Raw genomic sequence first — 18,153 nt, 5'->3', positions numbered from 1 at the left:
TTCACAATACTTCAAAACCAAACAGATCCTTTATGTATACTTTTTCTTCTTTTCCAAAGCACCGGCATAAGGCTATCACTGAAGGTAATATATAGCTCATAATGGACCAAGAGTCTGGAAAATCTGTATTTGGTTGGATACAGCTTCCATGCATTGAAGTACAGATCACCTTGGCAGCAGTGTTTTCTCCTTTCCACTGTGTGTGAAGTGAGAGCATACAAAAATAAGTCAGAAATAAAATATTGCATATGTTCATGTTGTAAAACATGAAGAAAATTCTCCGTAGGACTCCTCATATCTGCACTGATTAATCCTAATTAAAAAAAAAAAAGATACATTGGTCACATAGCTTTGGTGCCAGGGTTTGGAAAACCTTGAGAAACACGGAGGTAGAAGTCAGCTCTCCTGCCTGATCAGATACAGTTATGTGAGCCATAACACTCATGTCATATGCACTTACTTAAGCATAACGAGCAGGGCCTCTGGCATCAGCATATTGGCAGTGAGATGTAGTAAGTGGTCTGCGCTTCACACTGCAACGTTACTGACTGCTCATATAGTGATAGACCAATATACATTCAGTAGATACCACAGCTACTGAAAACAGGAGGAAAGGAGGAAAACGGTGGCAGCCCATTCCAAGTGTAGCAACACTATTTAAAATCCATCCTCGGGGCATTTTTTTTTTTTTTTTTCATTTTTAAATATGGAACCTGGAATTATTTACATTCTAATTAATTCCCTCAAAAATCCCTAAAAAGATCCTGTACCTCATTTCCAGCTTCTTTAAATCAGGATTATGCTGCATATGGAAGAGATTTACTTAAATTAGGCCTCACCTGCGAGGCACAGTCTGAAGCTGGCACCTGGGAGTAAGGGGAGAAGAAGAAAAATCCCTACAAAACACCTCTTTCCCCCTAAAAAACAAGGTGTCTTTAACCTAGCTAGACTTCACATGAATAATTCAAAACAAAAAGTGCTCACCCCAAAACCTTCTATATCTACAATTCCTTCTACAATTCCATTTCAGGCACTAGGCAGCGTCCAAAAATTTGCAGGACCATATCATCACACATCCTCAATATACAAACAGTAAACAAGAGTAATTAGATAGGGAGGAATGAATTTCAACGTTTCAACACAAGTTGAAGCACATACTAAGTCAAGCTCCTCTGCCACCTTCCCACTGTAACAACCTATATACAACATACAGCGGGTGGCCGACTTGTTTTACAGCATTTAAGCTTCAACCACCACTTACTACACCTTTGAATAGGCAATACAGAGGGGCTGCAGAGACAAGTGGCTGTTGCCCCCAGGCTGCAACACACTTGCTTGTTCTACCGCCCTTCCCCATCCTCCCTCAACCTGCCGCTCCTGACCGCACACAACTGGCAGGAACGACTTTGCCGTACGAACCGGAATCAAAACATTCCCCCTCACTTGCGCTGGTTCAACCAAAAAACCCCTCGCTCTTCCTCGCAGTGCAAGCACACACGAGGGGCAAAAGCAACCCAACCTCGGCGAGGAGTGGGAGATACCTCTGTACGTTAAGCACCAACGCAAAAAAGCACCTTGGCATTTGGCGGCAGGTGGCTGGCCCACTGGCACCGCGGCAATGATAGCATCCACTGATGCCGAGTTTTCATTACAACTTGGGTACGCTTATCTGCACCACACCACTTTCAAAGGTTTCTGCACCTGCAATGGCATACTATTATTTTTTAAACAGGCGTTGTTCCCCATAGCTGTAAAATGGACTACTGGCTTGAAAGCAACCAAAAATTACACACCTTTCAAGATGGGTCAAACAAGCACCTCAGCCTTAAACACAGGGTAGATATTGTGACAAGCAGCATATTAAAGAAGGAACTTTATAGCTTGATGATTGTATATGGCAATACAGAAGGAGTCCTTTCTTCCAGTAACTGCAATTTGCTTATTTTTAAGGAAGATAATAAAAGTGACATAATAAAACAAAATGCTTAAAAATTAAACCAAAACTGGTTTTGGTTTTTTTTCACTCAGATGTATAGAATGGTAAAGGAAAAATAATTTAAATAATTTCCTTAGTAATACAAGTAATATTTAAATAGATTTAATAGTGCCGCTCCAAACCAATGAATTATGAGTTTAAAACCTATTAAAATGTAATGTTTTTTTCCTGAGCTGAGGGGAGAGAGATTTAAATCCACTGAATTTTAATATTTCAGCTTGAGCTGCGGGAGGTAGAGAAAGTCCAAATGAACTATTCCATCAGCACCATTCAAGCATGAACATTTTAATCAGTTTTACTTCCTTGGAGTTCTCCAACACAGTTTACGCTGTCATTCTGAAAGCACTTAACACAGAGGGTGTGAAAAACCACCAAGGCTTGTTATTGCCTTCACAATTGATGGCAAATAATTTTGCAGACTTCCTATCATTAAAATGTCACTGCTAAAAATTGAGGTTCAGCATTTCTTGTGCTAAACTGCATTTTCTTTGAACACCATCACATACCTGTTCTTAACTTTTTGGTACATTTATCTCTCTCCGTGTGATAAACAGGCACACAGGCAGTAGCCTCCATTTCTGCCGTACTACCCAACTGCAGTTAAAAACTGACTATTTTAAACAGAGAAAAAAAACCCCACACTCTGATAAAATTCTTACAAAGTTACAAGTTAATTCCCTGTTTCCCTTATTAAAACGTAACCACATTCACACAGCATGTTCCAATTATATAGTATAATGGCTTAAAAAAACCCCAAACAAACAAAAAAAACCACCCCCAAAACATTTTAAGAGAGTTAGATGACTCAATTTAATAATACAGGAAATGAAAACATCATTCCTAATTAGATCATATTACTGATTTAAGGCTACAATTTGCATGTTGTTCCAACAGTGTGATCTTGCAGATGATAATTTAAAAACACAGCAGCTATGACATATGACAAGATCAACTGGATATATCACACTGCTCATCCCGATACACCCAACCTGGAAAGGAGCTCTGGACGTGGACTACAAATTGCTCCGAGCAAGAATGCTGTACCAATACCATCCATGGCAAACACCAGACGCAGAGCCTGGATGCCTGCAGATTCACAGTCCTCCGGCAGCATGCTTATGATACCTAGTTTTGGTTTAGTTTTTCTCCCTGCATTTCTCCAGAAGAAGATAGATGATATTTAACTTGTTTCAGCCCGTCAACAGTTTTAAACTGAACATGACCTGTGAAAGAAGTCATTATAACTGTGTTTCATTCCATTAAACACAACTAGTTTATTGTCAGGAGAACAAGCAGTCTCTCTGGGTTCCAGGCTCACTTCAGTATTTTGCATTTAAACTGCACGGATCAGTGATTTGGTTCATTTACCAATGAAGATAGAATAATATTGCAAAGTTAAAAGGTGCTTCATCAGATTCCATTAAATCTGAGCACATTCAAACAAAAATATATACATGTGAAACACAGAGAGAGACATGTTTTGTGCACATTCAATTCTTTCCTTGTGCCATCCTCCATTCTGGTAAAATCCATTTTAAACTCAAACCCAGGGTTCCTCTGTTAGAGCCAAAGGGGTTTAGCATGAGTGAGGGGAACTGAATAGGGCCCCTCAAAGCACAGAGAAAATTAAGTTACAGTTGTGTTTCAAAGATTCAGATACTGCTTCTGTCTTCATCTGATACACAGCTCACTGAGTAACTAAAAGGTACTTTTTTAAAACTGTAAAAAGCAAACAAACTTCAGAAGCGTTTAAAATATCACAGGGTTAAAAGAACACAAACTGTCAGACTTTTCAAACAGCAAAGTAATATAAGACAACATAATTAGAGATACAGAAAAGCCATGATTTCTAATTACATTCTTTGTTTTATTTTTATCGGTATTCACCTGACAAAGTATGACAAGCCTTTTCTAGTCCCATGCTATGTTTTCAGACTTCAGATCTCTGTAAGTGCAGACATAACATTATCATGGGTATTCATGCAACTAGAACTTAAGCTTTTTTGGTAACTTGCTATCCTATTTATTCCATTTTTTAATGAATCTCTTAAAGATTGGATTAGATTACTTTTCTTTAAACCTGATGAACACAAAAATTTTCAGTCCGTATTGCTCCTGTTTCTCTAAAACTAAAGAGGGGGCCACACAGCATGTCCTAAGTCAACATAAAACAGGAGAGTGAAAAAAAGGCAGCAAAACAAGGTAAAAATCAGTCTTCTGAGGGAGGTGAAAGCTGTCCCATTTTAATGTACGAAACCAAAATTCAGATATGATGAAAATTTGAGGCAATGGAATTTCAAGTGACTTGAAAAGATAAATTCAGACAGGATCAAACAAAACAGAAAATCTACTTATGCCTGCTGGGGTAAGACCAACAGAAGTTTCTGCCAGGCTCCCAGACAAGTGTCTAGTCTGTTTACATATATTCTGCGTGGTTTAGTGGTTCATGAAAGCAGGATAAACTTAAATAACGAGTGCAATAGCCAGTATCTGTAACACCACGTTCTTCATAAATCAACTTATTCTTTACTATAAAGCAAATAGCTTTTTGCAGTTTCCTTCATACATGCAAAGGTGGATGGCAAAAATGTACACAAGTGGGCCGTGAAGTATTCATACACATGCGTGTGCACCTACACACACACACACACACACACAAAAAACAGTACAGGCACGTATACGCACACACTACGTATGCACATGCAGTGCACACATAAAAACTTCTTTTACAGAGAAGCTAACCTTTAGCTACTTACTTTATGCAAAGAATGTTAATAGAAGGCAATATTTTTGGTTAGGTAATGAAAACTAATTGGGAAATTATTCATCTCCCACTCTCCCCACTGGAGCGTAAAAGACGTACAACAAATGTTATTCATGATTCTACACGACTCGCTCCGATTCACCTCCTTCTTCCTAACGGGCACTTCAGAGGAAATAAAGGTTACTCTTTTCCATTTATATCTTCTAATTGACTACCAGTGTTTTCTTGTGGTCAGAGGGATACAAAATAGAGTTAGAAACAGCCTATTAAAAAGAAGCTACAATCAGAGGGCTGCTCTACACTACCGTCAGCAATGATCAGAGAGTCCTGATTTCCTTGTTAAAAGACAGAGGCATAATTGAAGCAATATCTTCACTTCAGATTGATTATTTGGCGACCCTTATCCACATCTTCACTCAGCAATTTGAATTTTAATGAAAGTAAATGGAATAATTAGCATTTCAAAGTGTGTTTGATACACTGAATAAAAAAAAGGAAAAGACTTTTATGTATAATCTATACACAAAAGAAAAAGCATTTGGGAGGGCACAGAAGATGGGAAGTACAGTTGTAGTGTCTTCATTAGAATAACTTAAACAACTGCTTGCACCAGCTGCATAATTATACATGTGAATAATGTGCTACTAAGCTATGACTTCTCACCTTTATTTTATGTAGTGTGAACAGGGACAGCTTTCGTTGTTATGCCTTTCCTCTCTAGCTGTAAAATGTAAACACTGTGGCTGCCCACACCCATAAAACCTCGCAGGACTGCTATACCGGGCTAATACCACTGGCAGTAAAGCTTTTACAAGAGGGGTTCCCTACACACGTATTTTTAGATGACTAGGAGCAGGGCGCCTATGAGCACATGGGTTATGAGTCGTTTTGTCATCGATTTTGGCTGGTTGTTTGCGGATTTTTTTTTTAAAAAGTAACTGCTATTTTTTAATGTAAAAATAAAAAGTGTGGCAAATATTCATAGTCTTGAGCCACCAGCCAGAAAAAGAAGTGGGCAGCAGGAACGGGAAAAACCCCTCCTGAAGTACCACGTGTCACATGAAGGCTACCTGTTACAGTGGCTGCAGAAGCAGCCTGGCACGCGGCATGCAAAGGACACCAAAAACACAGATACTGACCCAGCATCAGGGAATGGATACAACACAGACTTTAACTATTTTGTCAGTCTTAGCACAGTGCAAGCAAAAGTTTTCAGGTAGTAATCTACTGCTACTGAACTTTACTGCCCACAGCTTCTGCCCACCAGATGGAAATGAGTTCATACAAGAGAGAAAGAAAAAGAAAAGCTATTTACAAACAGTGTTAGAGCTGAAACAGAAAGACCACGTACCCCAATGATTGCGTTCAGTTCTGCCATGGTCACTTGCTTGGCACGCTCCACAGCCTGCACCACTTGTTGCTGGTGCTATAAATGAAGATCAGAAACAGAATAAAATCATTTGTTTTCTAAATTACTAAGCACAGATTCTTCCTTTTATCTTTTTTCTTTGCTTTTCAAACACATGCAGGGCTTGAAATAACTGTTCTCTAGTACACAGTCACATTCTGCATTGAAACTTTTTGATTAAAAAAAAAAAAAAGGCATACTGAAAAATAAAGGTATGTATTTTCCACAGTGCATGGCACCCACATCACTGAAGAATATACAGATTCTCCTTGGTACATTTCAAAGCAGCTCAACCGTAAGAAAGAAATTTAAAATGCCATTCACAATTCTGTCAAACACGTGAAAGAGAACTAATTATTTCAATCCCCAACATGTAAATTTTAATAGCTTTAAAAAGTCCATCAAAAACACATGGTCTAATTAACAACACAGTTTACAAGCTTCAGTGGTTATATTATCTCAGTTTGAGTGATACTGTATTCCTGCAGTAAATTCAAAATTGCTGTATGCTGAAAACTGATTGATATTTATTTGAAAACATCAACTAGAAATAAAATAAGGTCCTCATCTTGCAACCAGATCCATGCCTGTTCAGAGCTCCACCAGTGCCAAATTCATCAGCACAAGGCAGCCTCACAGGATCAAGATTACACGCGGCAAATTGGTGCAAGGGGGGGGTCAGGGAGAATTGCAAGTAAGTTGTGCAGTCTGCACTGGGAGCTGCTCATCTCTGATTTACAGCCACAGGTTGAACACAGAGAGGAGTGAGCTTTTGCCGATCTTGAGAGGTGCTGAAACCGTAACGATGAAAAGTCAGCTCTTTACTGAAACCAACGTCTAGATGTTCTTTGGCACAAAGCTTCAGGAAAGGGTTGAGAGGGTCTCTTTAAAGCCTCCAGTTTGCCCCCCATGGCTGTGTATACAGGCCGAGCAGAGCCAAGGTACAGCAACACCTCCCGTGCGTCCTTACCAGGGGCAGAAAGCTGCATAACATAAGGTGCGAACCCAAATCCTCAAGACTTCCTCCAACATAAGAGTAGGTGAAGAGCGTCGGAAAGACTCCCCAGGCAGCACCCTGAACCCCGCTAGGACAGGGGGCCGTAAGGAAGGGCTCTGCCACCTCAGGGGCTTGGCAGTCTCAGATTTGCCAGTTCTTGGTGCAAAGCACAAACAAAAATGGCATTTTCACTTACAAACTTTCTCCCACAGAAGTCCCCACGGAGAAGAAAAAAAAGCCTAAAAATCCACCCATAACTCTAAGAAATGCTGATATCAACTATGAAAAATGGATAAATGCGAATAATGAAGGAGGAAATTTAGAAACACTCTTGGAAGGAAGTAAATGTTTTTAAGGTTTGTTTGTTTTTAACCAAAGAAGAATTAAATGAAGAAAATGCTAGGAGAGCAAATAACATATTATTGCAAACAGAATCACAGCAGTACCATTTAGAGTTTTGTAAAGCTACCGTGTCAACATAAACCAAATCTGTCACTTAGAAGCAGGCGATATAAAGAACAAAAAGCAGGCCGAACACAAGCAAATGTATTCTTGGTATTCAGAGAAAAAAATACAGAAAATGCAGTGGTGTACCACCATCACAGATAACCAGTAAAAAGGAAGTTATGATACCCAAGCCTCAAGTTCCTGATGATGTGTTATCATCTCCAGGTCAGCATGTGTTAAGGACAGGGACGGCAGAAAGCCTGGTGACACACGGCTCTATATGGCAATGAGGTGATCATAAAAAATACACTAGTATTTTCTGGTGGAGGTCAGCCACACCACAGATGGGTCATAGCATTTTTGATCAAGTCATCAAAAAAAAAAACCCCAACCAAAAATGGGTTTTAAATATCTTTACAATGGCTTTTAAAAAAGAAATAACATAATTTACTTAGAGGTTTACAGTCACCTTTGCCTTCCTACCATTTCCTAGGCAATTCTTTTTGCACTGAGGTAAAGAAAGGGACCTAGGTCTTGATTTGTATATATGAGCATTCAATTCCAACACCTATTTACTTAAATCCTGTTCTCAGGGCCATGGGCAAGAGAAGAAAAAAAGCTTCTGAGAGACCTGCAGAAAGCCAGACTGAAAACATCAAAGTTATTGTGAAAATTATTACCATTTTCATCCACGTTTTGGAAAAATAAGTCACCCCACAAGAGTATGAATGGTTTCCTCTCCTTTACAGCAAATATACAAAGAACGGATCTGAGAAGTATTTGGGAAAAACATTATTTCACTCCCAGGTGATGGGAAGAAGTGGAAGGGTAGAGTACCAAAATCTCACTTTAAGATTTCTGCTGGAACGCACTGTTAGACAGAAATTCCCTAAGCAGCCATACAAGGCATCTTTCATTGATTCTAACAGGTTTGGGATCAAGCCTTCATAGAGAGGAGAAAACCCACAGGCCTTGTAATGCTGAACCTAAATTAGGCATGGCAGCGACAATTAAAACTCTCCTATTGCTAGGTGCTTTAACATTGATTCAATCTTCAGTGGCATAGTATGCAGAAGACCCAAAATAGATGGTCTGTAATTAGCCTCTCCATCACTTCCACCTTGTCGCAGCAACCGAGCAGACTCCCGCTCAGCTCCCCAAAACCCCACGGGGGGCCTGCCCCGAGTGACCCCGGGGCTGTTTTGAGTCACAGGTGCAAACCACACACTGCAGTGGATAAAGGCACAGGAAAGCAGAGTCACCCCGCGGCACGGCAGAGCGCCGTGCAGGGTTTGAAGAGCCCACCGGCTGCCCCCAGGGCGGGTGGGGGGCTCCACATTACCGACCCCAGCTCTGGTGATGGGTGGCTATCTCTACACACAGAGAAAGAGCCTGACGGGGCTACAGGGACACACTGCAACCCAAAAGCCAGGTGAGGGTCAGGGAGCGCAGGGGCCCACCGAGCGGGACGGCAGGTGGCTGGCCCAGCCCGCGCGGGTACCCAGGGATGGACGGCTCACCGCGTGCTTGGATGCCCTCCCTGGCCAGCGCGCTGGTAGCAAGCAGCATTATGTTAAAACCAGGCAGTATACATTAGCCTGCCCATCAAGTGATCGCATAGTGATTTACAGCCAAGTAAAAACAGCAACAACAAAAGAAGGGTTACTTTTTTCCCAAAAATAGTCACAGGGCCGAAGCTTTCACACACATTTAATGTTAGTCTCCCTCTGTACACACAAGAAAATAACAGACGCATTTTCTTTAGTTATGGGAAAACAGTATTTTGCATTGCATTTAACAGGCCTGAGCAATGAACACAAAATCTTGCCCTACCTGTCACGCAGGCTAGTATCGTTTCTCCTTTTTAACTTCTTCCCCATCTCTTCTCTTCACCCCTTCTGTAATGAGCAATGTATCTACACTTGCCTTGTGTTAGAAGATCACCCCATTTCAGTCTCACGGTGGGTAGCAACAAAAGAGATCACAAGAAGGATGGAGGCTTTTTCACCATGACATTGTCTCACCACACTGTCCTGTCACCTAGCCCTGGCTCCTGCAACAGGCATTGTAGCACAGTGGAAAATACTTGGGCTGTTTTTACCATGTCACAGTGTTTTGGGTTTGCGTGGCAAGGTTTTGGTAGCGGGGGGGCTACAGGGGGGGCTTCTGTGAGAAGCTGCTAGAAGCTTCCCCCTGTGTCTGATAGAGCCAATGCCAGCCGGCTCTAAGATGGGCCCGCCGCTGGCCAAGGCCAAGCCAATCAGTGCCTCTGTGATAACATATTTAAGAAGAAGAAAAACACTTAGAGAGAGAGCTTTTGCAGCCAGAGAGAGGAGTGAGAAGATGTAAGAAACTCTGCAGACACCAAGGTCAGTGCAGATGGAGGGGGAGGAGGAGCTCCAGGCACCAGGGCAGAGATCCCCCTGCAGCCCGTGGTGAAGGCCATGGTGAAGCAGGCTGTCCCCCTGCAGCCCATGGAGGAAGGATTAGGGGGTGTAGCGATTCCACCTGCAGCCCGTGGAGGACCCCACGCCGGAGCAGGTGGAGGCACCTGAAGGAGGCTGCGGCCCATGGGAAGCCCACGCTGGAGCAAGTTCCTGGCCGGACCGGTGGACCCGTGAAGAGGGGAGCCCACGCCAGGGCAGGTTTGCTGGCAGGACTTGTTACCCCGTGGGGGACCCCACGCTGGAGCAGTTTGCTCCTGAAGGTCTGCACCCCGTGAGAGGGACTCCATGCTGGAGCAGGGGAACGATGAGAGGAGTCCTCCCCCTGAGGACGAAGAAGCGGCAGAAACACCGTGAGATGAACTGACCGTAACCCCCATTCCCCGTCCCCTTGTGCCACTGAGGGGGGGAAGGTTGAAGCCAGGAGTGAAGTTGAGCCCAGGAAGATGGAATAAGGGGTGGGGGGAAGTGTTTTAAGAGTTGATTTTATTTTCTCATTCCTCTACTCTGTTTTGTCTAGTAATAAATTAGATGAATTCCCTCTCTAAGTTTGGTCTGTTTTGCTCGTGACGATAATTAGTGAGTGATCTCTACCTGTCCTTATCTCGACCTGCAAGCATTTCGTTATGCCTTTTCTCCCCTGTTTAGTGAATGAGGGGAGTGAGAGAGCGGCTCTGGTGGGCACCTGGCCTCCAGCCAGGCTCAACCCACCACACACAGCTCCCCACGGCTCCCAGGGACAGGGGAGCCATGCTGACAGCAACTAAGCGGCCGAAATTCCCCCTGGTGCACACGCACAGGCACTGGTGTTAAAAATGCCGAATTTCAGCATGTCTCCAGCACCGCCAACAACATCCAAAGCAAAACTCACTGAACAATTCACTCTGCAGAAGCAAGCAGGCTCTGCTATGTTTTATTCATATTATTTTGTTGTTGTCGTATTATCTGTTTAGAGGGAGTACAGACCAGTCTTGCTTAAGAACTGCAGCAATGCCTTTCTGAAAAGCCTGATCTAGAGATGGCATGATGAGATGAGGCTACGCCAAAAACACCAGTGAGAACCGGAAAGCAAACACACATTTACCGTGGAGTACAGCACACACTTAGAAAACTACAAGAGACCAGCAGGGTCACTGCATCCAGGCACCATAACTCAGACAAGATATAATAACCACTTCGTAAAAACGTGAGAACATTATTAGCAATATATGCATAAATTGCTAATAAGATGCCCTCCTTGGTAGGATTACAGATATCTGACAGCTTCCTTGTACTTACTGTTTCAGCTCTAGTCTGGGGCAAGTCTAAGATGGAGGAAAATAATTTTGTCTTTCAGCCTCTCACGTCTCAGACCAACAACTATGTCCTTCTGAACAGCACAAAAGGACTCCTGCTCTGCTTCTTCTCACTCTTCATCCAAATTTACTGAACTTCAGAAGCATCTCTAAGGAATGTATGTATAGAGGACAGCAAGCACGTTACAGACTATACCTGTCTTGTAAAAACAAAACCATCAACTAACATTAAAGTGTTTCAAAGGAAAAGACTGTGTGCAGCATTTCCTTTTGTATGTTTGTTTGCATGTATTCATGCCAGTGCTTGCCATTTATTGTACTTCTAAGTATACTGACCACCTTAGCGTGCAGAGGGAACTGAACATCTCTATTAAAGAGCAATCCCTCTAGCTTGTTATTAGCTAGTTCACTGGCAGTTGGAAGGGAAAGTGCACCTTCCTTCAGCCTATGTAATGCTTGCAGTGTGGCATAGAAGCTGACAGGGGACAACACTGTGAACATTCGTCTGGCTTCTCAAGCAGCTTTTGCAGGTTGTGCTGAGCTCCAGGTTGCCACAACTATATCGTTAGCTGTAAATCAGCCAGCCTGCATGTGTTTCATGAATATAAACACAGTCAGTATTTACTCAAAAGAAGGTAACTGCGATATGAGTATCTCCAGCCACACTGAACAAATACCACTATCCAGCACATGATGTTGTTCAGCACTCAATAGCCCACAGGGTGCCACAGCGATAGCCAGAGGCTGCAGACAGCCACACACACGCCACCAGGACCAGACAGGAACCAGCCCCAACTTGAAAGCCGCAGGGTTGTGCAAGTGTCACATGGTGCTGCAGCTGGTAAATTCAGTTGAGAAGAAGCATTAATTAGCAAAGGCATGATCTACAGCTTTAGATCCAAAATGCATTGCATCTTACTGGCTAGATCATTCAATGATGTGAACATCAAACTATCTATACCAGCTGCAGCAGATTAAAACTAGGTTATCAGAGCGCTAACAACCTCCAAGTATTTACCTACAACCTTGCAGGCACCCCCTTCACCTTATGCAATAGGAACTACTTTGAGCACACTGGTATCTCGCAGCATCACAGGGAGGTAGAAAACGACTGTTGCAACACAGGAAGACTACAACCGCAGCAGAAACTGAACACACGTTGCCCCTGAGGTCCACCTCATGCCTTGACCACAAAGTCACTCTTTGCTATCAAAATGGGAAGCTAGTATTTCTTGGTGCTGTTTTTTTACAGTCTGCCTAAGTCAGAGTCAACATAAAAACAAGGTACCACTTGGCTGCATATTTAGGCAGGTTAGGAACTTTGTTTTCAATATCTGCTTAGATGATGTACAGCACAGTAAAACTGACTGAAGCCTGGAGAACTTCCTGAATACTTTACTGGATTGTGCCCTGAAACAAAGCAGGCACTAGTACACAGTAGGGTGATGTATTATAATTGCATCCTTCTCATGAGATCTCTAGCGATTTTGGCCACGATTTCTTACTTCTAAGTGAGTTATCGCAAGCCATTGATTCCTTACAAAGTTAACAAGCAATAAGACAAGTTAACCTGGTGCTATTATGAGGCAATAATATTGCCATCAGAGCATGTAACCACTGTATTTTGTTCATTTTTCCCTCAGGCACAATACAAAGGAGCCTGATCACATTTTTCAGCCACTATTCCACAATTAGAGTGTATGCAAAATGCATAAACAGCAAAAGCATGCTGCAATTCAATTCTCTATTAATCTAGATGACGAAATAAAGAAACCTCCATTAAGACACTCACTTTTTAAAGACACAAATTAGACAGAAATCAAGACTAGCAGAATACTTAAATCTGGAGACCAGTTCTCTTTTGCCACATCAGCATATGCCAATATAAACTGATTTAAATAAGTGTTTCTACTAACAGAGGTCAAACAATTAGTAGGATTTTCCTAACCCCAATATGAAAACTATTACAATCAGTGGCACTGTTGAGACACGTGAAAAGTTTTTTTGTGCTTCCCCTTTCAATCCCTCTCTGCTGTCTAGTCCCCCTTCCCTCTTGCTAGGTGAGCTGAAAAGCACACTCGCCTCCACGCAAGACAAATGTGTACACCAGCTTTTTGGCAGTGCTCCTTTTTGTCTTCATCAATGCATGTAAAAATGCTGAAGTTTTGAATTTTTTGATCTCTCCATCTCCTCCATAGCGCTAAGGGCTTTCACACCGTGCAAAATGCTCAGAGAAGCTGTATGACTTGGAAAACAAGACATGCAAACAGGTGAAGGAAACTTCATGGGCCACGGATTTAAAAAGCAGAGGCTCACCAGCACAGAAGCCATACGAGAGCCTGCTTCCAGATCTAAAACTGTTTAACTCGAAGCTCTGATCTACAGCCTAACAAAGCAAACAGCAATCATTAAGCATACTGATGCTGGTGCATCTAAGCCCTCATTGGGTGGTACTGTACCCACGACAGAAGTGGGACGACATCATTTTCTAAATTTACAATCTGGATCATCTCAGTTGTCTACCTACATAGTTCCTGCAACTAGCACATTAACGACAAGCTACTGCAATGGCTAAGTCCAGAATTACTTTAAAATTGCTCTCCATGCCTAGCTTGGAGGTTGTTACACAGTGATCAGGGCCCAAGGGCTCAGAGTTCACAAGTTAGATACATCAGGGCTCATAGTTCACAAGTTACTGCATGTGAGCACCACGTGGGAGATTGTCCTCAATGGAAGAAAAGAAGGAAGTACAATGTGCAGCCTTCACATTGCCTCCTCCCTCTAAGGCAGGGACTTAAAATGTACAATTATCAGCTTTCAGGAGAATGTCTCCAGGGCGATTTAGCTCCAGGGACAGGAGAGCATGATGCATACAGAGCAGAGAAAAAGGAGAGAGCCTGTGCTCACTTGAGTGGGTGCTCAGAAACCTACAGCCTTTTTTTTTTTCTTTCCTTCTCAATTCCATGTGAGTATATAGAGGGCGTGGAGGCTAGGATTTCCAAAATCAAAGGCCAAAATCTATCAGTCACTGTGAATCAAACACATCTTTCTTCAAATGTATTCTAAGCCCACGTAATCCCTTTGCTTGTCTATTGGCAAGAAACACCTACTACAAGAAAGCACATGGGCTGGGTTTGTGGAAGCAGAGCAAGCAGAGCAGTGTGACTTGCGTATGGTAATAAAGTTGGGAGGTTTTTTGCATTTCACCTGAAAATAGCAGTACCAGTACCAGCACCAGCAGCAGTATACTGGTACAAAGTTTCTAAACACAGTATCGCATGCTCTAGAGAAGATGTCTCTGTCATGGAAATACTGATCCTATGTCTTTGCCAAGATCACAGCTTTGCCTGCCAAGTACTCACCCCTGCCTTTGTTTCAAAATTGTGTCATTTTAGTGCTCACTTTAGCAGGAGTATGAATCAGCTTTACACCTCGTTTTTATATGCTGTGCTATTCCTGCACAGCAAATAAAACCCTGTAACTAGATGTATAGAGGTTCTGTAGCAATCAAAGTACAAAAACAACAGCTACTCATATTAGATCCATGCAGGACTTGAATTCTGGTCCCCCAGCGATGTAACTAGATCATTACACATCATTTAGTTTCCACAAATCCATCTTTATAAGCAGAGGGTACAGTGGCCTCATGAACATTGTCAGGTTCCAGTTTTGATAGCGTTATTCTCATTTCAAACACACACAGATGCACACGCGCGTGCACACATGCAGCGTGTTAGCTGAATGCTAATACTGAGCACACAGCCTCTTGTTTGCAGCAGGATGAGCAGCGCTCTTGAAAAGTTATTGCACTTTACAGAACAACTGAAAAGGTGGGAGAAAGAATTGCAGCGTTTTCTCAGGCACGGTGTTTTACGGATGCTATGCACAGGAACACACCTTCCAGATTTGACCTCTCAGCTGCCAGTTCTACTGAAATGAAACCATGCGTTAAATAGATGCACGCCAGCCTGTGTCAGCAGACCCCAGTCTCCAGCCCCCTTCCTCCAGCGGGGTGGGCAGGGGAAGCCGTTGTGCACCTGAGGTCTCCTTTCATGAGCCACACTTTCATTTTACTTCACACATGCCTTTGGCTCCTAGGCTTCCTCTCTACCTCCCATCAACTCCCCCAAATCCCGGTCCCCCTCAAAGCATCTACAATGCACTGAAGATCATACCAGCAAATCATAATCTGGAGAAAATTAACGCTTAGAGAAATTAGCTCACAGAGAGTTTCAATCTTCTGTATATATTCCCCAAATACACAGAAAACATACAAGGATTTAAGGTAACAAGTAATCTGGGATGCAGAGGGGAAAAAGGCAGAAAAAAAGGTGCATTTGTATGCCTACTGTATTGGGCATCATTACTCAGTATACCAAAATATAAGTTTCTGATGAACTTTAATGCCTGCTGCCAAGAATGTAGCACAAATCATGCCTTTCTAGCATTTTTGCAAGCTATCCTCTGATTTCAGACTGACAAAGTCGTAATTGTAAGAAAAACTGCACCGTACATGACACCAAATATTTAAGCAACTTAAATTTTGCTTAGCACATTACAACACATTCCATTCCATAAATATATTTAAATGAAACAGGCGACTTCATTACCCAGGATATGGAGAAGGCTGAGGTACTCCACGACTTTTTTGCCTCAGTCTTCACTGGCAAATGCTTGAGCCACATTGCCCAGGTCACAGAAGGCAGGGACTGGGAGAAGGCAGAACCACCCACTGCAGGAGAAGATCAGGTTCAAGAATAGCTAAGGAACCTGAAGGTGCACAAGTCCATGGGACCTGATGAGATGCATCCGTGGGTTCTGAGGGAACTGGCAGATGAAGTGGCCAGGCCACTCTCCATCATATTTGAGAAGTCCTGGCAGTGCGGTGAAGTTCCCACTGACTGGAAAAGGGGAAACACAACCCCCATTTTTAAGAAAGGAAAAAAGGAAGACCTGGGGAACTTCAGGCCAATCAGTCTCACCTCCGTGCCTGGCAAGATCATGGAGCAGATCCTCCTGGAAACTATGCTCAGGCACATGGAAAATAAGGAGGTCACTGGTGACAGCCAAAATGGCTTCACTAAGGGTAAATCGTGCCTGACAAATTTGGTGGCCTTCTACGACGGGATGACAGTGTTGGTGGATAAAGGAAGAGTGACTGATGTCATCTACCTGGACTTGTGCAAGGCATTTGACACTGTCCCGCATGACATGCTTGTCTCTAAATTGGAGAGATATGGATTCGATGGATGGATCACTCAGTGGATAAGGAAGTGGCTGGATGGTTGCACTCAAAGAGTTGTGGTCAACGGCTCGATGTCCAATTGGAGACCAGTGATGAGTGCCATTCCTCAGGGGCCGGTACTGGGACCGGCACTGTTCAACATCTTTGTCAGCGACATGGGCACTGGGATCGAGTGCACCCTCAGCAAGTTTGCCGACGACACCAAGCTGTGTGGTGTGGTCGACACGCTGGAGGGAAGGGATGCCATCCAGAGGACCTTGACAGGCTGGAGAGGTGGGCCCATATGAACCGCAGGAAGTTCAACGAGGCCAAATGCAAGGTCCTGCACGTAGGTCGGCGCAATCCCAAGCACAGCTAATAGGCTGGGCGAGGAATGGATTGAAAGCAGCCCCGAGGAGAAGAGCTTGGGGGTATTGATTGATGAAAAGCTCAACATGAGCCGGCAGTGTGCGCTTGCAGCCCAGAAAGCCAACCATGTCCTGGGCTGCATCAAAAGAACTGACACCAGCAGGTCGAGGGAGGTGATTCCGCCCCTCTACTCCGCTCTTGTGAGACCCCACCTGCAATACTGCATCCAGCTCTGGGGGCCCCAGTACAAGAAAGTGATGGACCTGTTGGAGTGAGTCCAGAGGAAGGCCATGAGGTTAATCAGAGGGCTGGAGCACCTCTCTTGTGAAGACAGGCTGAGACACCTGGCATTGTTCAGCCTGGAGAAGAGAAGGCTCCGGGGAGATCTAATTGCAGCCAGTTCCTGAAGGGGCCTACAGGAAAGATGGAGAGGGGCTGTTTATCAGGGCATGGAGTGATAGGACAAGGGGTAATGGGTTTAAACTGAAAGAGGGTAGAATTAGATTAGGTATTAGGAATAAATTCTTTACTGTGAGAGTGGTGAGGCACTGGAACAGGCTGCCCGGAGAAGCTGTGGATGCCCCATCCCTGGAAGTGTTCAAGGCCAGGTTGGATGCAGCTTTGGGTAACCCGGTCTAGTGGAGGGTGTCCCTACCCATGGCAGGTGTGTTGGAACTAGATGGTCTTTGAGGTCCCTTCCAAACCAAACTATTCTATGATTCTGTAATGAACTTGGAGAAGATAATGAAGTTACAGTGGTAACAGCACAGTGTCAAGTCATCTACAAGCACCAAGACATTGATAAGGAAACAGTCTCAACACAAAATCCTGCTTTTCTAATAGATATGAGGCAATCGTTTAGATCAGCATCAGTACAAACCACTACGTACCTCTTGGGACAGGAAGGGAATGACTTGTGCACATATAGCATTCAGCCTCTTCACAATTTCCGCCTGCAAGTGACAAGAAGAAAGAAGTTCAATTACATAAATTCTCATATGCGATTGTTACCCATGAACACAGAAGATACATTTGTTTGGGGCTTTTTCATCTCTAGTCATCCTCTGGCCAGGACAGATTATCAAAATGGCAAAAGTATTTATACACCAATTCAAGAATACCTAGGACACTAATAATTTCTGGCTAAAAAGTTTTCCTTGAAAGACACAGTTTAGAACTGACACAAAGAAAAGTTAATTCTGATTATGC

The 18,153-nt window shown here is 43.3% G+C and overlaps 1 protein-coding gene across 2 annotated transcripts in view; it reads right to left on the bottom strand.

Moving 5' to 3' along the window:
- LOC129199585 (transducin-like enhancer protein 4) overlaps positions 1–18,153 on the bottom strand; it is a 100,938-nt gene that overhangs the window by 51,647 nt on the left and 31,138 nt on the right. For both annotated transcript variants that reach the window (XM_054810290.1, XM_054810291.1), the window contains exons 5-6: positions 17,835–17,897; positions 6,112–6,186 (exon numbers count right to left, since the gene is read on the bottom strand). In XM_054810290.1, coding sequence (XP_054666265.1) covers positions 6,112–6,186; positions 17,835–17,897 — 138 coding nt within the window. The remainder of the gene's footprint in view (positions 1–6,111; positions 6,187–17,834; positions 17,898–18,153) is intronic.

Source organism: Grus americana, chromosome Z (genome assembly GCF_028858705.1).
Source record: "Grus americana isolate bGruAme1 chromosome Z, bGruAme1.mat, whole genome shotgun sequence".
Classification (NCBI taxonomy): Eukaryota; Metazoa; Chordata; class Aves; order Gruiformes; family Gruidae; genus Grus; species Grus americana.
This window is presented reverse-complemented; position numbering and strand designations above follow the sequence as displayed.